This window comes from Halichondria panicea, chromosome 15, assembly GCF_963675165.1.
Source record: "Halichondria panicea chromosome 15, odHalPani1.1, whole genome shotgun sequence".
Taxonomy (NCBI): Eukaryota; Metazoa; Porifera; class Demospongiae; order Suberitida; family Halichondriidae; genus Halichondria; species Halichondria panicea.
Genome location: NC_087391.1, coordinates 1756218 through 1780110, shown reverse-complemented (window position 1 = coordinate 1780110; position 23893 = coordinate 1756218). Strand labels below are relative to the sequence as shown.

General features: G+C 44.6%; 1 protein-coding gene across 2 annotated transcripts; it reads right to left on the bottom strand.

The window, feature by feature from the left end:
* On the bottom strand, window positions 1-23838 carry LOC135348754 (lysosomal-trafficking regulator-like). Of its 2 annotated transcripts, none has more exons than XM_064547066.1 (45): window positions 23642-23838; window positions 23433-23521; window positions 22808-22982; window positions 21580-21670; window positions 19051-21407; window positions 18005-18671; window positions 17569-17794; window positions 17090-17241; window positions 16630-16739; window positions 16133-16336; window positions 15593-15678; window positions 15077-15218; window positions 14577-14781; window positions 14116-14303; window positions 13378-13587; window positions 13064-13237; window positions 12597-12824; window positions 12297-12498; window positions 11869-12123; window positions 11530-11732; window positions 11095-11264; window positions 10716-10851; window positions 10300-10475; window positions 9733-10007; window positions 9265-9509; window positions 8499-8711; window positions 7680-7907; window positions 7508-7584; window positions 7170-7358; window positions 6702-6859; window positions 6230-6397; window positions 5838-6049; window positions 5499-5599; window positions 5167-5325; window positions 4951-5017; window positions 4430-4733; window positions 4040-4143; window positions 3519-3632; window positions 2676-3230; window positions 2352-2447; window positions 2106-2242; window positions 1669-1787; window positions 1311-1470; window positions 653-727; window positions 1-396 (listed from the first exon to the last, which is right to left on the bottom strand). In XM_064547066.1, exons 1-45 carry the CDS (start codon window positions 23762-23764, stop codon window positions 228-230), a joined length of 10494 nt encoding a protein of 3497 aa, XP_064403136.1. In that variant the 5' UTR covers window positions 23765-23838; the 3' UTR covers window positions 1-227. The 2 variants fall into 2 exon arrangements, with proteins under 2 accessions (XP_064403136.1, XP_064403137.1); XM_064547067.1 differs by having other exon boundaries at window positions 17569-17782.
* Between the last annotated feature and the right edge of the window lie 55 nt (window positions 23839-23893).

Below are 23893 nucleotides of genomic sequence, written 5' to 3'. Positions count from 1 at the left end.
TGCAAGTTACTATGTCATTATTTTACTCATTTTCATAAGAAATCTACATGTATTGCTGCTGTTGGTCACATTAAAATAATAAGTTCTGTCTATAAATAATATAGACATGTGCAATGAACAAATTTTAAACACTATAACAGTTTAATCTTGTTCAGAGAACGACTGACAACAAACACAGTGCAAGTATACACAAAATAACACAAAGTTAAAGCGGGCGATTGAAAGTCTCATCTAACAAACTTTGTCTGGTTATAGTAATTGTCCATATTCAAGTGCTCAAATTCTCCCTCTTGTGTTGTGTGAGTGCCTGTATCGTGCTTTAACTTGACCCAGGCAGCAATCTGCTGGTTGCTATAGCCAGCATACAACTCCTTGTTGTCTGAGCTGATGGCCAGACTGTGTGGAGAAAAGGGGGCATTTTGAGTAACGCAATGCAATGGAATATAGTTCCTGTATTGATTTCATACGAAACTTAACAGTTGTACAGAAATGTCGCAATTAATAGGCTAAAAGATGCTTCTTCAAATGCTCTTTAGCTACATGTAATACTTCAATTTTAAAAGGCTACATTTTTGTAGTAACAAGTAAAATGGCAAAGCACGCTGCTAAGTGGTCCGAGTACGATGGGTCAAGACACATGACATCAACTGACCTGAGGACCGGGGTAGGGCTGCTCAGTGGACAGAGTATCTCTCTCAGCAATGACAGATCCCACGAGCTCCAGAATCTGCAAAGATGGTGGGTACACAATGTATTTTTTTGAAAGCTCATAACTTTCAAACAAAGGTGTGACATGTGGGTGGTAGGAAGGGGTGGTCTATTGAGAGGAGAAAGTGTGTGTACCTATAATGGGAACAATCTGTATACATGTATAGCTCACAAAGAACTTTGTTTAGATCCTACGTGTAAAAATTGGGAAAAACGCTAGCTGATACATTTAGGCTGCATGCATGTTGCTATAGAAAAAGAGGGGGTCACACTGTAGCCACCCCACTTGAACACACTATAGCCACCCTACTTGAACACACTAGCCACCCTACTTGAACACACTAGCCACCCTACTTGAACACACTAGCCACCCTACTTGAACACACTAGCCACCCTACTTGAACACACTATAGCCACCCTACTTGAACACACTAGCCACCCTACTTGAACACACTAGCCACCCTACTTGAACACACTAGCCACCCTACTTGAACACACTATAGCCACCCTTGAAGGGCCATAGAGTAAAGTCTGCAATGTACATGTAACTCTGATGTATATTACATGTACTGTTATATATATGGTGCATTCATATCACACACCTGATGTTTCCATTTGCAAGTCCTCCAATGAGAGCATTGATGTAGAGACCCTCAGGGGCTGCTGTGTAGGAGAGGCAATGGACCATGACCTCAACATGGGTCCTGTCTATCAGCTTCCCATTGATTGTCCACAGCCGAAGCATGCACGATGATGCCATCCCTGTTGAAGTAAATAGAGCACACAAGACAATCATGCAGGCCCCTACACTTCAATAAACAATACTTATAGTATAGCAACAGTATAAATAACCTGCCCTTGAACTAAAAACTTAGGACAATGTAAGCCTGAAAAACACTGTGATTGATGTGCTGTGACATACTGTATACAACACATGTATATGAGAATCACATGACGTACGTGTGGACTGCTTGTGTGTCTTGCAGACGCAGACAGTTGCAATGTCCCCAAGAGTGGGGCTGGTGGCGATGACAGTCACTGGTCCCTCATGGCCTTTCAGAGAGTTCACATAGCTCAGTCTGTGGGGGTGGATAAGAACAATTGATAACCATAAGCCCCGAGGGTCACTTAATTAATGGCTATAAGGAACATTTATAGTGACAGTACATCACGGTGCAATTATGTTTTGGGGAGTGGTTACGTATGATTAAAAGGTCAAATTATGGTATTGCTGGCATACTTAATTTGTTGATTATAACCTATATTCATGTACACGATATTGCACATTGGACGATTCTTGTGCATGGTACATGTAACGGTGATGTGGAAAATTCGTTGAAAAAACACAAACACCCTATAATACCAGCACTTACAGAGAGTGACTTTCACATGCATACCTGTTAGTGTCCCAGATGATGGCTGTCTTGTCCACACTACCTGTGACCAATATACTGAATGGTTTGCAGGCTGCCAGACACTTGACCGCACCATCGTGTCCTCGCAGGTGAACCACCTCCCCGTAGTAGGAGAGGCTCTGTCAGAGAGAGAGAGAAAATGAGTACCAGAAAAGCTTGAGTATTCACCATTTAATTACACCACATGTGAACTGAAATAGATGTGTAAGTGTATCAAAGTACATGTACCTGGTTTGTGTTTTCGATAGTCCAGAAAGAGACGTTTCCTGTGGATCCACCAGACACCACCATCTGACCGTTGCACACACACTCACAGCACGTCACCTGGGAGAGGAGGAGTTATAGTCAATTAAGTGACCAAGCAAAACACCAACTAATAACTAACTATGTAGTTACACTTCTACTGCCTCAATGAATTATTACAGATGGACAACCAGATTTAAATGTACATGTGTGTGGGGTGGGGTACGTGCACCAATAAAATTGAACAACACAGGCACACCTTACAGATTAAAGTGCAAGATATACACTCAACTGTTAGAGTTCACTCACCTTATTGAGAGGGTGCGAGGGAAGTCTGACCACGACACTATCATTGGCCGTAGATCTCACAAGGATAGAATTGTCCCAAGTGCCCCATTGAATCAGCAACGTTGAGTTAGAGGGTGAGGAACTCTGAATATACAGAACCTTTTGTCCAATTACTATCAATTCCCCGCCTCCCATGTACACTAACTTCTCGGGGCTCTTATTGTCCACCCCCAACCCCAAATAAGACAGCTGCATGTCCGGAGTCCCTTGCGCCCCGATAAAATCACAGTCGGAACTGGAATAGGTGTTTTTGACTTTGTGCATGGAGATGAGCATCCAGAAGTACTGACTGTTTACTCTTAAGAGAGGAGAGTTGGAGGTGAGTCTCTTTAAAGCTGTGCCCAATCGCATTCTAAAGCCAGTAAGGACGGTCGACTTTGTTCGGGGTGAGTGGGGCTGTTCTCGAAACAGCTGCAGGGGCATTTGTCCGTACGTCTTGACCATGGCTCTCATGGCGGCACGTTGTGTTTCATCAGTTACTGCTTCTATGTCAATACCATCAGCTCCATAGTATGTCTGGGGGGATTATACAAAATGAGTGATTGCTGGGGGGGTATCGAGAAATACTTAAAAAGTAAAGAGCACGCAATTACATGTAGCATCGATTAAAAATGTAGGGATTGAGCACCAAAAATGCATTCCAAAAATCAGTTATACACATTGTGAAGGACAACTGGTCTATGATGGACAGTCTTCATGGCACCATCTTCAATCAAAGGACAACCTCTAAGACCAACGGTTTCCTATTTTCAAGAAGCTCCACTAGTACAGCTACATGTATTATGAAGTAGTTGCATGACTCACTGCAGGATGGAAGACGTTGAGTGCTTGAACGGCTGCCTTTCCGGTCTGCTTGTAGCCAAACACCAGGTCAATCCAAGAGTGGAGGTTCTGGGACACGAACTCACTCTCCAGTGCCTGGGGGTAGGAGGGCGACTGCTATTAGAGCAGACTACTACATTTTATTCCAGAAGTAGGATTGACAGCAATACTCCCTATGTACGTACATGTACATCCAATGTATCAACTATCTGAAGGTGCTCCCCTAAACCCGTTGCTTAGCACTACCGTACATGCACATCAAGAATCAAGTTACCAAATTACCAAATAAAAGCATCGTTGTGTATTATGCCTCATGCAGAAATGATACTGTTCTCATAACTTTGCTTAGCTAACAATATTATTTTAGGGACTAAAGCAACACCTAACATCAACAATTTAACATGTACCATTCACAGGTTCGACCAATGATAGTCTTTTGAAATCGCTGTAATACATTAACTACTACCGTATATCGTTATAGTGATGAAGTACATACAACATACCTGTCTGTGTTTAAGGATGAAGAGTCGGGGATTGGAGTTGGCCCAGGGTGGGAGGAGCACGTTGTCCACCACCTCTCCAGTCTGACGCTCACCAAAGTTGAACCCTGCACAAGAACAACATTCATCACTAACTCTTATATACAAACAGAATAGTGTTCCCGTTTACGACCAAAAATGGTTGTGCAGCATACATGTCTGTAGCCCTCAAAGTGGACTCACTGTGTACACTATATACACATGTGCAGGATCTAGCTAATAGGATCAATCATTACCAGTCAAAAATGACGGAAAGGGAAAAAGTTTCATGGTAATTACGTACCCAACACAAATCCCTCTACATTGTACATACAATACACATTCAGAAACTAATTATTGAGGTTCTCCACGTACTCTCCCTATTCTCGAGGAACTCAGGGAGAAAGAAGAACTCAGGAATAAGCTCTTTGACATCGGTGGATGATTCATAAGACGACAACCACCATGTCGTGGAGAGTTCGTGGAACGTGCGGTCAGCTATGTCGAAGTTCCGCCCTTGAAACGCGAGGAACATGTCGGTGAAGGGGGGCAATCGTACCAGGAAGTGGAGGACTATGCCGCTGTTTGAGTAGTGGGAACCATAGTGGTAAGGTTTGGACGTCTGATTGGGCTGTCCAGGGGCCGAGCTGTTGGCGTTGCGACACTCAGTATCCAGAAACTGGGAGGGGGAGGGGAGGGTTGATAAATGTGAAGTTACGTCCTGTGAAGGATTTAACTAAGTACTACGTACCTGTTCCTACTCTACAATAATGAGTTAATTAAAGTTACATTATATACGCGGTAGTGTACGTGTGACACTACAGGTATGTATGACTACAAGATAGGTATATGCAGTGAGTATAATTATAGTTATGATACGAGACTGCATGGCTTACAGTGTATGTGTCTTGATATTTCTTGATCTTTCTGTCATCTTGGACAGAGACGGGAATGCTAAATTTCCTGTAAGAATTTAACACATAGAATCTAGAATCGCCGAGTAAACTGGAATGCATGTGCTCATATGAATATGATGTACATCATAGTCAACTTTGATTGACAGACACATGTGTATGCTACATGTAGTTTACTCATTGACTTAGCTCTTGTACCTGAATGAGTCATGACTCTTGAGATCCAGCTGCTTGCCCTTGTAGTCTGACAGTATCCATGGAAACACTGGGTATTGCATGAGGTCATTGAAGGTCCGTCCTGCCAGCTTGTTGAGCTCCATCAGATACTCAAAGTTGGTGGTCTCTCCTTGGCGCCAACTGCAGAGAGGAACGACAACACAAACAGTGTCAGGTAAGTAGCGCATGCAATTCACTTAAAAATACATTGTGGGTTTCTGATTCTGTCCTCTATTGTCCCTATGTTTTAAGGAGAGGTTATTATACGATAGGATTGAAGAACACACCCTCCCTCTAGACACTTTCTTACTCGCCTTATTGTGATCCGCTTGAGTTTCTCGCTCTCTTGCTCTCCCCTGTCTACCAGGTTGGGCAGGTCCAGCTGCAGCAGAGCCGCCCGGACTGCCTCACGATCCTGAGGGAAGGGGTAAACCATTGCATGTTTTGTTACAACCTATCAAGCTATCACCCTGGGGTATTGCATTAGAAGTATGACATGGAATTCGCATATACATGTATTGGACTAGTCTATATGGCCTATAAATGGAGACGGTCTTGAGTGATTGAGTGACTGCTAGTGACCACTAACAATACGCTTGTGTTTATGATACATGCAGTAACTACTGAATATGAAAAAGACAACATCAATTTACCTTTGTGCTCTCGAATGACAACAGCATGGTCTTGCCATTGATCAGAAATATCTCTAGGGCATTGTTCTGTAGCATGTAACGACGATGATGGATCTCGACGATCTTGGTGTGCTCCCAGGAGAGGAGGGTGGTCTCCTCGTCTGATGGGAGGACCTTTGTGATGTTCGGGTCCCCCAGTGGCTCATTACCAATGAAATAACAGCAGATATTAGCTGGAGCGAGTGTGTGTGTGTGAGGGGGAGGTGGGTGAATGAACCTTTTGATTTTTAAGTGTACACAACCTGAGCAAAAGCTAAATGCTTGCTTAGTCTCAGTTACTCAAAAGGTACAAACTAGGGCACATAATTAGCGTGTTGCTCAATTAAAAGGTTCCTGTAGCTAGATCGACTCACAGATTATGAGATTTCCCTGGCAACAGTTGTCAGGGCTGATGCTGGAGCAGCTCCAGGGCATATTGTTGTTAAGCACCACCTCTCCATCCTTGGGCACAAACTTCTTGAGCAGTCCCTCCATAGCATAATACGCAGTGTTCTCGAAGATAAACGACAGTGGGCTGACGTCTGTACTCGTGAGTGAAGAGAAAAACAGAATTGTATAAAAATTATTACACAATGAATTTAGCCTTCAGAGCAGTAAATGCAGTATTGCATACTTTACTTACATGTACCAAGCATACAAGATGGGGTAGTAACGCTAAAAATGGTGACAGTCCAATTAGTGGACAATCTCTATAAGGAAAAAGTAGCTCCTATCCTATCAAACTGTCCTTTATTTAGAGGCTCCAACGTTACATGTACCCAGTGGAAGGAATTAGAACAAAATATGAATTATTATAGCTACATACATAACCATCCACCCACCTACCTGTGTACTTGTTGGGTGACTTGACAGCCTCTGGGAGGAGGTGTCTCTCATTGGTCACCCTCGGTACTCTCATAAGCCTCCGTCTGACCCGCCCCGGACCCTCGGTGGGATCCAGCTGCCAGCACATCTGACGACCCTCGTCACCACTCCACAGCGCCCTGGGGGGAAGGAGACGAGATAATTAGCAAACAGAGGTGCTGAAACGACTGCAGTGGTCTGATAGAAGCTTATTTTTTGTATACAGTAAATACATGTACATGTAAGTGCATACATGTATAATAATCCAACACCTGATCTGTAACCATTGAAAAGTTTAACGTAATGCATTTATAAGAGGAGACAATTGTTCTAGAAGGTAAAATTGATCTGGAAAATATCACTACATGATACGTATAAACGGAGTTTAAGGTTCTAAAATAGAATCGTAACGTATATCTATGCATGCATCCACCACGTCCACATGCCTACCTGGGGTGTGTGTTGAGTTGAATGACCCTCCTCCAGTGCTGCAGTGAGTCCCTCTCTCTCATACCAGCCAGTGAGATCTCGTCCAAAAAGTTCCTCTTTAGAATGCTCTGTTGAAGGAAGATCCGTTCTGTGACCGTTGCCGAGGCTTGGTCGATGGCCTGCTGACGATGCCGGGCCTTCTCAACCAATCTGGGGGGTGGGGGTACGAACAAATTGGCTCACAATTCAAAGCTAACATGACTATACTACAGCCCTAGGTTGTGACATAATAATTTATTTGTCCAGTCCAGGTAGCAGTAAGAATCAGGCTACATTACGAAACGTGTACACGCACACACCTTCCATATTGATTGACTTGTCTCTGAGCAAATCCTTTTGTGTCAAACTCCACTCGAGACAAGAAATTCTGGTCATTCTAAAAGCAGGAAAAACAGAGGGTAATAAATAATAAACGGCTACATGTAACTAACTCAAAAGCCGAGCTGCTAAACTGCCGCTCCCTCCACTCACCACTCTCATGTCCTCCAGTAGGGACGAGTACTTCTGTCTCTTCTTTAAGTCTCTCTCTCCCTCGTACCCAAGGAGAGGGGCCAGTTTGGTCTGCGGCTTGAGCTTGGTCACACCGCTGTTGACCACGGTGTGAAACACACCATCAAAGGTCTCCTGTAGTTCTCCATCGAGGTGAGGTGGGCTCTGTTTCAGCAGCTCAGTGATCATCAGGATTAGACGATAGGCAAGCTGGGTGGGAGTGTGTGTGTAGGGAGGGGTAGTCCGTGTTACATCATTGCATAGAAGTATTGTGCAAAGATGACTGAGCAAATAATTATGAGCAATTTAACAATTGCATAGAAGTGCGTATATTTAGTAGATAGGTCCAGGCCAGAGGAGGTTGGCATTTTGTACATGTACATGGACCGGGTGCTCTTACCATAATTAATCTAAACAGTACAAATGCGCCGGTTTAGGTTCTATGGACTTTCAAAGGAGATCTATATAATGTAGCTAAGAATACTCTACTACATGTACATATACATGGATGTACAGCATGTAGGTCACTACAAGTATAAGCATTCAATATAAGGCGAATTATAGGATTGCCAGAACACAACACAAGTTACAGCTGCTCAAAGATGCTACACTATACCTAGCCACACTAATCACTGATGCATCTATCAATGTAAAGCCCCATTACCCCCTCCAAGGCAATAGTGGGGTTTGTCAGAGCAAAAAGCAGAAAGCCGGCCCTTACATGTACATGTACATAAATGATCGAACTACACACTGTGAGTTAGAAACATACATTGTACTTGTCTATAGTCGCCCACTCACAATCTTCCTGATGGTTGAGTCGAGGAGGTGGTTGAGGAGGTTCTTTGCATCCTGGAGTGTCCAGAACAAGCGAAGGACAGCACATCGGATACGGTCGTCATGGCGAGAGGACACAAGGTGGTTGACAAGGCGACTAAACTGGTCCTTGAGCTGACTTCGACAGTTGAGTGAAAACCTATGTTCCAGGGAGGCCCCCGAGGAGAGTGTCCCCGACTGAGAGGAGGGGGGAGGGGACAAAATAATTACCTATTCAAGAAACAGTTGTTATTTTGATATCTAGGGATACGTTGTAGGAATGATATAATGTACAGTTTGTAATAGAAGGGAGTACCATGGTTTGAACATTAAAAAATGTTGTACAGCGCACCTGCGCGAAACCATATATGACTAGGTGGAATAGTATCGAGATATTTTTGTGCAGTACAGCAGAAGTAATGAAACAAATGTTTAGATGACCGTGTGATCATTGCCTCGCCCCCTCCTCCCCTGTCAATTTTTTCTGTATGAAGGGCTGCTAGGGAGAGAGTATATTAGGAAGCAGGCACTCACTCTCGGCCAGATCAAGTCTAATATCATCCAGCATTGGTATAGCCCAGAATGACTACATACTACTTAAAAACTTCAAAATGATGTAAATGCTGTTTCGACCTTCATGAACTCTAGGCTACTTCAATTCAATGTGACAAAATGCAAGTTTATGTTCGTCTCCAAAAAGACCTCCACTGCTGTTTAGTTGAACATCTCTGTAAAATTCAATTCAACACACCTTCAGAGCAGCTCCTCCGTACCATAGTTTGTGGAAGTACGAGATAAGAAATTTAGTAAACGTTACGTCCATATCAGGAATGGTGATATCATCACTCAGTGATATATTCGCCGGCATGGCAACAATGTTGTCGTCGTCAGTGAAATACTGAGCATGTGCAGAAGTGAATGACTCTATTCCATGCATGACCCAGTCCACCGCAGAGTTCATGGTTGTCACAAACCGGTTGTTCAAGTCTGCTTGCCCTGAAAAAAACGAACATAAATTATCGTAACAGTGGAGCGCCTTTTATTTATAATAAACGACTACCCGTAAAGGCCACGCACCTATGTCCAAAATATACAGTTTTTGTACAAAACAACAAAAGCACCTGTATACGTTATAAATGGGGTTTACTGTGTAGCACACTGCTAAACTAGAAGATGGAGCATTCAAATCAAGTACAATTACTACACGTAGACTATATACCTGGGATCTGATCAGTTGATGAGAGAGTAGGTACATATCTCCTCCCAGTTGTGGAGCTACGGTGGTCCCCATGTCCATTAGCCACACCCCTGGCCACACCTCCTTGCAGATCTTCTTGGAAGTAGCGCAATGCTATGGTCAGAATGTGGTACTGGTAGAGGTGGAGGTAAGAGACAGAGAGGGCTGAGGGGTCCTTGGTCCGACGGAGCTCAGAGCAATGGCGGATACACACTAGCAGATTCTCCATCATACGGAAGGACTCCTCCTGGTCAGCACTGCAGGGGAGGGGGAGGGGGAGGGGGAGGGGGAGGGGTTAATTGGTACTTCCACACACACTGCCAGTAAAATACTATCTCTTGTAAAAAGCGATGTGGCAAACATATTTGGACATCCCTAAATCTTTGGTACATGCCCCCCCTCAACCCAATATTATAAAGTGACTATACGAAATGTCCTAACTCTCCCTTTAGACCACTACTTATTACGTGTTGACAGCCACGTTATACACATGTACATTGTATGTAAATACTTGTGTATATGTCATTCACACAGAGCTGGCATACCAACCTAATAGCAAATATGACAACCAGTTTGCACAGCTGTAGTGCATCAGTCAGCAAGAGCTCCTTCTCCTCTATCGAGAGGCGGGCGTGGTCAGTTACTATGCAGATGAGCTGACAGATGACTTTCAATAGGCCATTGTTGAGCATGAAGAGAGGCATGCCCTTCACCGTCTCAAACAGCTGCAGGGGGAGGTGAAACAAACGTAATAATTATATGCATACCTGGGATTAGTAATGAAAACTGCACTTTACTAGATAGATTCAGGTTTAGCTGGATGACTGAATATGAATGCTTCACTGCACATTAAGCAGAGTCCTATACAGAGCCTAATTGCAAATCTTTTTATAGACAGAAACAGAAAACGACTGTGCAAACAGGTCACAGGGTGTACGTCTCTTTTTGCGCTTTAGTGCTAGTACCTCTCTGATGAAAGTGAGAGTGGTGTGACACAGCTGTGGTTGGCCGATGGAGTTGACCACCACCTGGATCATGGGGATCACAGCATGCATGTGGAACCCCGACAGCTGGCGGGGGATTTGTAGGTAGATACTCAGCCTGAGGGGGTAAAAATTTGTTGTGCTATAATTATGGCACATATAACTGTAAGTAAGTTTTAGTTCTATCACTTGCTCTGAGTGGAACCCTAGACTCTTATCAACATTGCAGCTGGTGCATCATACATGTAGCTATAATTATTCATTGGCTATGACGATATTGCTCAGGGTATTAGCTATCGTGAGCCCACCTACAGTCTGGTACACTAACACCTGCTCACTAGTGTGACACGCTGTTACTTACGGCTCTTTCGTGAGACTAATGTCCTGTCCTACGACAATACTGCCCAAGGCACTCATGAGCTCGTGAGACACGTTGAACTGTTTGAGTTGGTTGGCAAGGAGATTGAAACCCTTCACCTGCACAAAGTTGCTCCTCATTGCCTCACCCCTCTTGAAATACTCGTCGAGAACCTGCATCGACAAAGAAGGTGGTAACTCATATTTACAGAGGGTGCAAAATAGTGCACTTAGAAAGAATTAAAATGTCTTCATAATGTAGATGTACAATAGGGACTGAAACATCGCGTACATATCAAATGCCCTAATTAAAGTGGTGCAGCTGTGTGGCCATGCACTGTTTGGCCTTTTCCACTGGCACTCCTCACACATGCACGTATTTATCATTGCTAGGCAACCACAGCTGATTGCACTGTCTTCAATGAAAAAAACGACTTACCCTGACTACAGCCGTTCTCACGACAATATTCTTGTTGTAGGCAATGGCAACCAGAGCCTCGTGCTGGAGGGAATGACCTACAACCTGTCGTACCCGCTGGTCTGGTAGGAGGGTGATGAGCCGTCTGACCACACCCAAAAGCCCCACCTCCAGGCTCGCCGGGATCTCATCCAGCAACTCTCCGTCTTTCATTGGCAACTGGCCTGCACAAAACACGACGAGACATACCATTACCAATGGTGATATCAGCGTGATGACTTATGTGCATATAGCTATACCAGCTGTCTAAGCTGTACAGTGACATAATGCATAATGCTTATCATTGAGATGCATACTGACCAGTGATGTCTGTCCACGTGAACAGGTTGTCCTCCCAGCTGTATGACGAGTTGGGTAGTCTCCCGGCAACAGGTTGAGTATCAAATGCTATCATCTCCTCCGGCTCTTCCTCTGAGAGGTTAAAAGTCTCAGAGAGCACCATGAGAGTGGTCCCTGAGCTAGTGGGGGAGAGGGGGGAGCCCAGCACACCCCCTATGGCCCCGTCACTGGAGCTCTTAGATATGGGGCGGAGTGAGAGAGAAGATGGGGTTCGTCCTGGAGGAAAGGAAGATGGTGACGAAGAGAACGGGTACGCATATAATAGTATCTTTAGTCTAACTTGACATATTAAATAGTGAAGAAAATGAACACTAGTACCGTAGAATTACATGTACTATATAAAGCATCCTATGGCAACGCTAAAATTGTTGGGTGTAAAGTAAACACACCATCAAAGATGGTGATGGACGTGTCAAAGGCTCCGGGTGGATTGACAAATTTAACATCGTTGAGGTCTGAGACAAGGAGGTTGTCGCTGATGTAACGGAGACATTCTTGATCGGGGGGACTGCCGAGTAGGCACTCACACAGCCGGACAAAGTGGGCGGTAATGGGTGGGGGAAGGGCGGGTAGACTGTCCAGGGAACGGTCCTGGGGTCAGGTGGGTGAGTAAATAAACCCCTAGAAATACTCATGCATGCGTACACTAATTGGAACTAGAGTATAGCACAGACACTCGTTGCATGTACCTTGGTAGTGAGCAGTATGAGCTTAATAGCTCCAGCTCTCGCAAACTGATCTCTGTTGAGGGACCCGTAGCGGTCGTGGCTGAGGAGCTTCTCTAATTCTCCGAGCAGCTGAGACCACACCCCTTCCTCTGCCTTGTGCCACACCCTCCAGTCAAGGAGGATGTGCCGTAACACTGACACTACCTTCACTTGACACAGCTCCGAGCCACAACACCACCTGAGCATTGTCTGGGAGACGGACGAGATAAGAGTTCACAATAATTTTTACGTAAAACAAGAAAGTATGTACGTCCAGGTACATGTATATAAATCATTTTCAAACAGCCACAAAGTAAATAGTCTTTTAAAATGAGAGCTACTACTAACTACATGTACAGTGTAAGTATGGTTGGGGGTTTTTAACAGTGAGCACATACTGTACATGTATACAGATTCCAATAAAAATCAGAACATACATAATTATATACCTTCATAATTTTCTCGCCAACGACTGCCTGAGGGGTCCTCATCACCTGCTGAATGAGCAACATGCCCCCCTGCTGCTCAAACTCAACAGCTGCCACCACCGAGTGCTCCGTTGCCAGGTGGAGGAGAGACAAGACCCTCACCTGCACATCCTCATGGCAGCCCTCACTCACAAGCTGGAGGAGACAAAGATACAAAGACAATCAACAAAGAGGCGTGACAAGAATAGTTGGAAACACGAGATGCTACGAGGTGCATATTTCGATATATATTTAGAGGTCCGCTGTTTTACACACAGTTAAGTTAATTTACAGACCTTTGCATAGAGATAGACAATCTGTTCAATCCCGACGACAATCTGGATCATATCTAGTAACTGTGGGCGTGTCACTGCATTAGCGGAGGTCACCCACTGTAGCTGGTGAACGTGGGTGACCTCCAAGGGGACCTCGTCTTCCCTTGTGGCCTTGTAAGCCGTCAAGAACACTCGGTGGGGGTCAAACGCCGAGTAGGAGAGGATCGGGGTCTGGGGGGAGGGAGGAGTGTCACTAACTGGCGGATATTGGTCATTTCCCAACAATACATGTACATACTGGCACATGCAACGTCAGAGCATAATAATATTCACACAGAAAGCAACTGTCAAATGGCATTTTTACCAGAGGTGGGGGAATGCAACATATACTGTTCGCCACTTGTTCGGTGGGCTTGAGTATGTCGAAAATTATCCTAAAGTTTATATAGAAAGTATAACTATCCTAACCTTCAATATCACAACTTTGTGATATTAAAGGTTTCCTTTAGGAAGCTGGTGTAGTATGCAGGGTTTCATCTAGGATGAAAAGTTAGGGCGTAAGCGTCTGATGTTGTACTAATAATAACACATGTCTGATGTTATTATTCTATAACATTTTGGGGGGGGGTTCACCCCTTCCCCCCCTAGATGAAATCCTGCTATGGTACAGGTAATCAATTGAACAACAATGATATGAAAAGGCTACCCATGCAGGTAATGATAGACAGAGCAACATAATTATACAACATGTAAGATTACCTCTAGTAGTCTAGCCCTCTCCTCGGTAGACACAGGTGGTGAGACGATAATGCTGGAGTCACCCTGACTGTTGTCCTGGTAACCAAAGTGACAGCACTCTATGAGACTGTCCACCATATGCTGATTGCTGGAGGCAACGTCTGGCCCCAGGCTGTGCAGCAGACTAGCCATACTCGGGTTGGAGAAACCTGGGGAAATTTGAGTATTATAGAGCAAATGTAATTGTTAAACACGCATACAGTTTGCACTAAAGGGTGTACCGTCTAAATATGACTCCTCTGCCTATTCTGGTCACCCTGTAAAGACCCTGCCCTATACCTTACACAGTAGCTACGTAAAACCAAGAGTTCATTTGCTCCTGGTAACTCTGAGGTCAATCGGTATTGTAATTAAGCAGTTCTATTTTTACTAAAAATGAAGCAGAGGTGGACCATATCACAGAGACGTACGTACAAACCCACCATTGAGTACTGAGAGAGAGCCCAGCTTCCACTCGAGGGCAATGTTGTCGGCACTGACGAGAGAGAGGTGTTTCTTACGAGTGTGGGGACTCACAGCACCACCGGCCAGATAGTACTGCTCCTGGTTGTTGGTTAACATGGCGTTGAACACGGGGAGTTTGACACTCTCTCGAAACACGTCAGTACCATCCAGCACTACCATCAACTGCAGTCATGGATACGGGGAATGACAGCTAGGAGAAAAATTGCTGCACAACTAATGTGCAACACCGACATTGCAGCAACATTTTTAGGAGTACAATAGTTATAGTATATATGAGCAAACAGCTAGGCTCTAGTGAGGGTGTGCATGCAGTGAGAATAGAAGAGCTGGTGGTTGGGAAAGAACTAGGCCTATAAGGATAGCAATTATGAGTTGAGAGGAATACATATCAAAGTTGCATGCAATTTAAATTGGAGGACTTCTTCTTAGGGTAAGCAAAATGGACATCATCCCTAACCTTGTAGACTGGCTCCATGGAGGCGGGCAGTATGTTGATGACGATGTGCTGCCACTTGCCGAGGTGGACCACACTTCCCAGCGTCACCGATTGAGAATTGGAGCTCTGCGGCGAAAATGTGAGATCCATGGTCGCACACAATCTGGGGGGTGGGGTGGATGATGTATGTGGGGTGGGAGGAAGAAGTATATACATGAATAGCATTAAGCTACTTCAGAGGCTGTACAGACCTGTGATAAAAGGATGGATTATGGCCATGCAGCCACAGTTCTAGTCAGGGATAAGATTTAAGATCTAAACAATATTATGAGCTGGAGCTCCCTATAATTAACGAAAAAAGTTGTGAAATACACAGTTGTGAAAGGTCACTCTAAACTAGTTATGGGCACTCAAAGATAGCTAGGCTATAAAATTATATAGCGAGAATGTAATTTGTGCCCCAACCATACATGTACATGTAACACTCAATGTGGAAGGGGGTGTGGGCTGTGTATTGCATGCAGGTATGATGATTACCTAATGATGAGGTCACCACTGATAGTGCAGACCCAGACTTGCAGGAAGCAGTCTCCAGTGAAGGCGGAGAACAAGTGGAGCCACGCCTACAAAGTTAAAACCAACGGCAGCATAATTAATGAGTACATCCAAAAAAGTACGTAGCACATGTCCAATGCACAATATCTGTACATGCATTTTGACCAGGTGACCTTCAGAGATTCGTAAGGCACTGTACACGTACATAATAGTTAACAGCTACGTGTACTTGCAATAAAAGCCCGCTGCATACAGTAGGTACACCTCATCGGGGTACAGCATTACACTCATGCAGTCACCGTAAGGGGTGTGGTCCCCCAGACCATACACCCCCTGTGGATGCAGAGGAGGATCGTCACGGTCAAAAGGTCTTAATCATAAAGCTGCTTCCGGAGGACTTAAATTGAATTCCACGCAGCTAGCTCCACGTGAATTGGAGATACTAAAGGAAGAGTGAATTCAATTAAAGTCCTCCAGAAGCAGCTTAATGATTAAGACCTTCCGTACAGAGTCCCCACCCACCTGGAGGGGGTATCGAGATACGCATATCCACATGGAGATGGCTCTGTTGTAAGCTTTCCAGGAAGTGAAGTAAGGGACGGACAGGAAGTGCCGAGGGCTCAACTCATCCAAGGGCTGGGGGTACGAAAACTGGACAAATGCAGAGGGTTGGGGGGAATGGGCAGAGCTTTCAGCGACAGAATACAGTAGCCCACACAAGTTTTCCTGGGGGGGGGGAAGAGAAGCAGGGATATAAAGAAGATTTCACAACCCCCTAAACAAATGTATAGGCCTGTGTAATTATTTGCAGTCGAATATATTTTATAGCTTTGAGAGTGAGTCCATGTACACATGTATGTGGACCAAGTTTCATGATCAACAACGTGAAATAAGCCACTTAAAATTGGCCTGAGTGGCATATGCTTAGACCCACAAAATTGATTCACTGCTGGTATCCATCCATTCAACTACAAACATAGTTACATCAGTACATTGTACAGAAGAATACTGAGACTCACGAGATGAGCCTTGGATGCCTGTAGCTTGAGGAACAGTTTCCTCGTCTCACTGGAGGACACTTGATAGCAGCCGAGCACCTCGGAGATCTGACACAGCAGCTGGCACAACGCTGGAGGGAAAGGGAGAGATTGCTGGATTAATTGGTATTATACAAGTCCAAGTCGAAGTTATGGTGGGCACTTTACATCATTATAATTATCACACACGTGCTATACAGCTATAATGGTACACACGTACATCAATATAGGGCTGCATATACTATTTACTATTTACTATTTACTGAGCAACAAAACAGCTAGAAAGAATATTATCATGAAATGAGATATACATACATGTACTTATGTGCATGTGCATATGTGCATATTATTAGTGGAGCATTGACTGCACTACGTACAAAACAAGTCAATTAACTTAATTCAAATACTTAGACATGTCACCCCCTCCCTCCCACACACTTACTGATGCTTCTCTCTGAGCCCGAGTTGAGTAGAGGGGAGAGTGTGTCCAAGAGAGTGTCAAGGAGACCCTTGCCAGAGAGCAGACTGACGTTGTATTGGTCAGCCTTCAGCAGAGCACACAGCTGATGCAGGAACACCTCCACACACTTTTCACTGCACAGAAACATAAATAGGCAAAGTTTCAGGAATGGTACAACATTCATGAAGACCAAACAATGTGAAAATGCATCATAAAACACGGTTGTATGCAAATCTACATGTACTTGTTGACATTGTTTCACATACAGTCCGTAAAAATACATTGTAGCACAGCTGTGGACCAACCCCCTCGACTCTCAGTCTGTATATGCTACATATGATACACGTAGTGGGTACTCAAATAAACCAGCCAAATACATCAGTCTCTACATTCTCTACATCCAACAAGGTAAACTGTACAGTGAAGCTTAATTAAAGCAGTACATTATTTGAGTCACTCACAGGTTAGACGTTAGCCCCGCCTTAATGCTCTCTTTGAGCAGGTTGATACACTGATATAGCGGTACCGTGGACCAGAGCCTCTGTCGGACCTCAACGGGTACGAAACAAGCTGGGAACGGTGGGAAGATCACCTGACTGCTCAGCTCATGTTCGTCACAACTCTCACCAATCTCAGTGCCCGCTCTCTGGTCGTGCTCTCCGTCAGCTTCATAGCCTGGGGGAAAAACTATGAATGAGTAAAAAATTATAATAACACGTACAAGAGTTATCCACATACGTGCCTTGCACATTCTACTCAAATACATTAAATGCACGCACGGGGGTCATCATTAGAAAACAAGTTGGTGTTAAGAAGCTCACTAACACAGGTGTACTACGTTCTATGCTCTCAAACACATAATAACCCCCCCCCCCACACACATACACCACCCCTCACCCGACTGATCCGAGCCCTCTGGTTTGTCGACCCAGAACCAGCTCCTGAAGGAGGAACCAGGAGGAACGTGGCTACCTGCCTCCATACTGCTGGCGTTCCAAATAGACCAGCTGTTGGCAGAACTACCATACGATGAGTTGAAAATAGTTCCACTCCTCATAAACGACCCAAACTTTCCCTCGCTGGTGCCAAAAGGGTTAAAGCTCCCTGCTCCGGAACTAGCCATTGAGCCACGCTTTCCTGACGATCGTCGTTGTGAAAATTGAGCACCCGCAATTGGTATGCCTTGACTTCGAGGTGGGCGATTGTTTCTACTAGTCTGGTTGACATCTTCGTTTCTTGTGGAGGAGTCTGGAGTTACTTCAGCGGTGGTTTTGAGAGCTCGCCTGTCGTTCATCATATGACCTACGAGGGTGGGCGCAGAGGCAGGTGTGGACGTGAACGGGGGCTGGTGGTGTGATGGGGAGGTGTGACCTGTGAGGCTGTGAGGCTGTGAAAGTGAGGAGGTTGAATTGCCCGGACTTGAGTCCTCAGAGGACGATAACAATTGAGAGAAACAGCAGGTGGCTTTGAGTAGAGCAGTGCAGTATCGGTGACCGTTGGCGACTGAGAACACGTTTCCCCCAACCAGTGAGTTCTGTATCTCATTGCAGAGCACCTCAAACAGCTGTGTAGGGAATATATATAAAGTAACTCACAGCAAATACTAGGTGTGTACAGTGTATACATAAGCACTAACAGCACTTGACTACCAGTGGCATACTAACTGAAAAGCAATCAGTAATGAAGGGTACAGTAACACACGTGAAAGCTATAATTATATCTACACTATTTGGACAGGCATAATAATCAAGAGGGTGACTAGAAAAGTGAGTATAGATGTACACACAAACACACACAAACACAAACACAAACACACAAATTACAACAGTGATCGTGAAAGGGCTACGCAGGTCCAGACCAAAGATCCACAGAAATGTGGGAGCGGCCAGTAGCCGAGGGCCACTCACTGGCCAGTAACTGAGGGTGGCCACATACTCACTCACCTTGAGGTCTTTCTTCTTCCAGCAGAGGTAGTGTGCCAGAGTGAGAAGATGGGCCATGAGGGTCAGACCATTTTCCCTCAGCGATTCCAGCGATGTCAGGTCCAGTCCAACTGCATCCTGTTCCCGTGACAACCGTTGCTGTAGCCGGGAGAGGAGGCTAGCCAGGGACGGGGCAAGAGAGTGTTGGATGACGTCCCACACGTGGTTTGAATTTAGAATTCTCATTGTACGGCTGTCGCTAATGGCCAAGTTGCTTAGAATGTTCCAGATATCAGCGATGACAGCAAGATGGCGTACAAATGAAGGTACCAATAGTTCCTTGATCGGCTTGGTTTCGAATATATTCCTCACAACTTGTTCCATTTGATCGGCTTCTCTTAGCCCAAACACTTGCAGCGATCCTTTTCCATCGGCAATCGATAAGCACTGTTCAGGAATTTTGTCCAACTGTACTGAGAACGCCAGTCTGAGTAAGATCTGCACGACGGTATTGAGTATTCCTGTGTCTTCAGTTTCTGGTGTGTCAGCTCTTTCGCTGGTCGGAGAGGAGGCACCGATACTAGACTTCTTCAGGGTACGAAGACACTCTTCGAGAACGGCCAGGGCTGGTGCTCGGAACTCGGGTAATGGGAGGTAGAGAAAGAGGGAGTAGAGATTCGAACTATCCGAGGCAAACTTGCCAAGACTGGTAGAACTTGACATGACTTTCGCTAATAATTTCATGAAGAGGACAATGATCACTTTGTCTTTGTTCTCAATCGTTGCTTCTTGATCAAATGACTCCTTAGGTGGGGAAGTGCTATTGTCTGACGGCTTCTTGCTGTAACATTTCTCCTTAACTAGCGAAGTGAGGTGCTGATGAAACGGAATTATTACAAATTGAGTCAATCGCGATTTCAACATCGAGGACTTGTGCCCAAACAGACACTGTAGATGGTATATAACCTGGCAGACAATCTCTTGAGATGACTCCAACAGAAGCACAGAGTAATTCGACAGTTTCTTCCACCACGGGGAAGATGCTGGGGGTTGATAATCGGGGGGCAGTCGAAACCAAACGTTTTCAAGCAGTTCAAGATAGAGATCGAGGATTTCTACGTTGGAGCGAACAGATAAATCAGCGAAACTTGTGAGAAAGTCACTGATTGTGCCGACCGTGTCTTTGGCCGTTTCCGATAGCAGCTGGAGCGAGAGCAGCTGCAGGAGTGGTACCGATCTGAACGTTGAAAGAAGGAGCTTTGCAACTTTGCTCAATCGCTGAGTGAGCTTATCGAGACCAGTAGCCACCTCCAGACTGTACACCACCGGTTTGAGGAACGGAATGACGAGTCGATTGTTGACATCTTCGTAGCTTGATGTAAGGGCCAGTTTGGACGCTTTTTGGCAGGACTGGATGTGGGAGGAGATAGCAATCAGTTCTTTCAAAATGTGAGAGAGAGTTTCAAACGAGTAGTCGAGTATCAGGGGCCAGTTTGACGATTGTTGATCGTTAATTGGTAGGGGATTTTCTTGATCGGTGAGATGTTCCAAACTATCTGTTATCCCGTGGAGTTTTGAGCAGATGTAAGTAAACCATTCGTGACTGCCATCAGTTAAAGTGTCTCTAAGCACCTCGTAGAAGTCGTCCACGGAACATATCGGCACAATAGCACAGATATTGGCAGCAAACAACGAAGAGAAGAATGATTCGAGTATGATGAGTGTGAACTCCTGATCGAGAATCTCGTGTCCCTTGAAGAGCCCGGCCTGTTGGAGATTGAAACACGCCTGGGACACTGAGGCAAATGGGAATGATAGAAGAGGCTTCACTTCAGCTATCTGCTGTGTTGAGAGAGAGCTGTGCAAAATTTGTGTGGAGAGTACCAACCAAAACCGAAGCGTTATCCTGGCAATTTGCACCGTGCCTTTGTAAGCATCAATCTTCTTAGAATTGCCGTCATTGTAAGCTTGTAGCCAGAGAGATATGAGCTCTTCGAAGAAAGTCGTGATGCCTTGAAGGAGGTGTATGGTGGAAGAGATCTGTGTGGTTCCTCTAGTGCTTGCTTTAATGGTGACGCCCTCTAAAATAGACAGTAACAGAGTGTAGAGCATACTCTCAGAAAGAGATTCTTTGAAATTGGACGTAGTTTGCTTCACCATTCGTAACAGTTGCTCAATGTCTTCACTGGGAGTGATGGGTTTTGGCTGGTCCAGTTCGGAGGAGGAACTGCCGGTGGATGAGTTAGAGGTGGTGGGTTGTGAGCTGTCTGTGTGCTGTGTGGGGGGGCTCAGGAAGGTGGGGGCAGTGAAGGCGTAGCATGAAGAGAGAGGCTTGCTGACAACCAGCTTGAAGAACGGGATTAGACCCAACAGTGAATCTGAGGTGGGAAGAAACAGCTAATAAATGTAGATACGAAACTATACATTGACAGCACATAGATACACCTGTAAGAACCTTTTCGCAGTTATGACTGCTTTTAAGAAATTACCTAACACAAAAACTGTTACAGTGCCAATAGTCTACGAGCAGTTAAACTGGAGTACACGTACCCTTGTCTACTGTGAAGTCACATGACTTAGCCAGCAATGTCTTGAGGACCACCAGTAGGAGTTCGGCTAATTCCGGGTAGGTGGAGTCAACCTGAGAAGGGGGAACAGTGACGGTCATACATGACACAGGGTATGGACAACTATCACAACAATATTTATTGTGCATGTAGAAACAGTGGCTATTAACAGGGAGCTAATAAGAATAGTAGACATGCATACAGCGCTTTTGTCGGGGGGGGGGGGGGGGGGGGATAATCTAGTGTGTACATGTATTAGCTATTAGCATCATTGAAACCATTTATGTGCCATACTTTCAAACACAGTCATTTTTGAAAGGTTTCCACATCGAGGCTGCCTTAATTAGACCAATATTGCACAGTACACAGTACTACATGTATGTATTCGACACAAAGACCATCTATGTATACGTCATGTTTGAAACAATTGTTAGATTTCAAAATGAATGAATGCACTTAGGAAAGGAATGCAGCAAAGAACAAAAGTTAACAATTCGCAAATATCGCACTGGTTTACAATGCATACTTACTGTATAAATAAATACTGTACAGTGTATGCACACATTTCGAAAAACATAAACACAAACTATTCAAAAGCAACCGAGTTTAAAATTTTACTTGAACTAACACAGCAACCATTATAACAGCTCGGTTACAGGCGTGTTGACATACAACTGTACATGTACCGCATTAAGCTTGTCTCTACAGGAGAGGAAGCTACTGTGTTTGCCCATGCAGGTGTACATGAATGGCATGATTATGTCATTGTGCTATCTTTTCTACACAGTAGGAAATTTCAGGAAACTCTTTTCTATGGCTACCAATTCTTATTAATATTCAACGCAATATTTACCAGTCACATGTACAGTGAAACACCTGTCTATCTACATTGGTCATCCCCTTAGGGCACATTCATGAAAAGAGGTGTAACTCTATAATTATGAACCAGTGTAGGAAGCTAATGTCCTCTCTCCCAGCCATGCATGGGTGGCATGGGATATTATATGTATACAGCAGAAACATTAGGGAAATAGAGAAGTAGCCTAACTAACGCAGGTTGGAACACATGCTAATGGAGACTTTGGGCTAGTCACATTATAAAGGGGTGACCTGATTATGGGGTGAACACAATACAATATAAAGGATCTTAACCGAAAAAAGTGGGCCACAAACCTGACAGATGTAGGGCTGCTAGTACATACAGTATGTACCTGATGAGAAGTGATTTGGATGGAGAGTAGCAGCAGCACAGTGTAGTCTTCAGTGAGGAACTCCTTCAGAGAAGAGCTCTCCTTGACCCGAGGGCTGGGCCCAGTGTCGACAAAGGCCTCACTGAACTGGGAGAGTAGGGCCTGCACCAGTAAGCTGGTTATGGAGTGGAGATCACTGGGGGGGGGGGGGAGGGGGGTAACAAAGTAAGTTACAAACGTGCTACATCACAGTCTAGGAGGGAGCTGCTAGTGCCCCAACAGACGCAGTTATATGTAAGTAAACAGCAACCATACAAATAGCCAGATGACTATAACTTAACTATAGTGCCTCCACAGCATGCGGTTATGTAATATACAGCAACCATACAAATAGACCCTTTAGAAAATAAACAAGGTATTTAATTAAACAAACCAGACTTATGATTTGTGTTTATATACATGTACACTTATAGCAATTGTGAAGTGCGTGTCTTGTCTCGTACTGTTCCTTTTATGTCAACATTCAGTTGCTAACATTTGCATTAGCAACTGAACGGCTAACACACAAAAGCACAGCAGATGTTCCTGAGCTCTGTTGTCATTTCATAATGTGAAACCAAACTTTCACTAAAAGGAAGTAACATACCTCGATTTGAAGAAGACGTCTTTCCTCTCAGAAGGTGATGAGGTAACAAACGCTAAAAGAGCTTCTTTAGTTTTAGATTGTGACCAGGCCTACATAGAGCAGCACAAGATAATAAAATCAACACACCCAGAACTGTACAGTATTATTGGACAAAGAGCTCAGCTCAATGGGCTCATTATCATGTTTTTCCTATTCTAAATGCTACTCACTCCAGCTGAGTCTTTGTGCAGTAGTAACTCCATGAGGCCACTGACTGGCAGCTCTCTGGGTCGCTCAGCCCCTCCAGCAGCCTTCAGCAGCTCGCGATCTCTGTTGCTTGGAGATGAGGCCATCCTAGCTCCCTACAGTATAGTATAGTACTGCATGTATAACTTTCTTGGATCATGGGGTCCGAGCAGAGTACAGAAGGTCAACGTTTGGTAAAGATTGTTCCATTAGGTGCTTGATAATAGATTCTCATT

Excerpts from the sequence above, each read along its gene's own strand:
- LOC135348754 (XM_064547066.1), bottom strand. The coding sequence starts at position 23,764 with ATGGCCTCATCTCCAAGCAACAGAGATCGCGAGCTGCTGAAGGCTGCT. Across the intron at positions 23,522-23,641 it reads TGCACAAAGACTCAGCTGGA|GCCTGGTCACAATCTAAAAC; the intron begins GTGAGTAGCATT and ends TGCTCTATGTAG. Across the intron at positions 4,144-4,429 it reads GTTCCTCGAGAATAGGGAGA|GGTTCAACTTTGGTGAGCGT; the intron begins GTACGTGGAGAA and ends GTTCTTGTGCAG.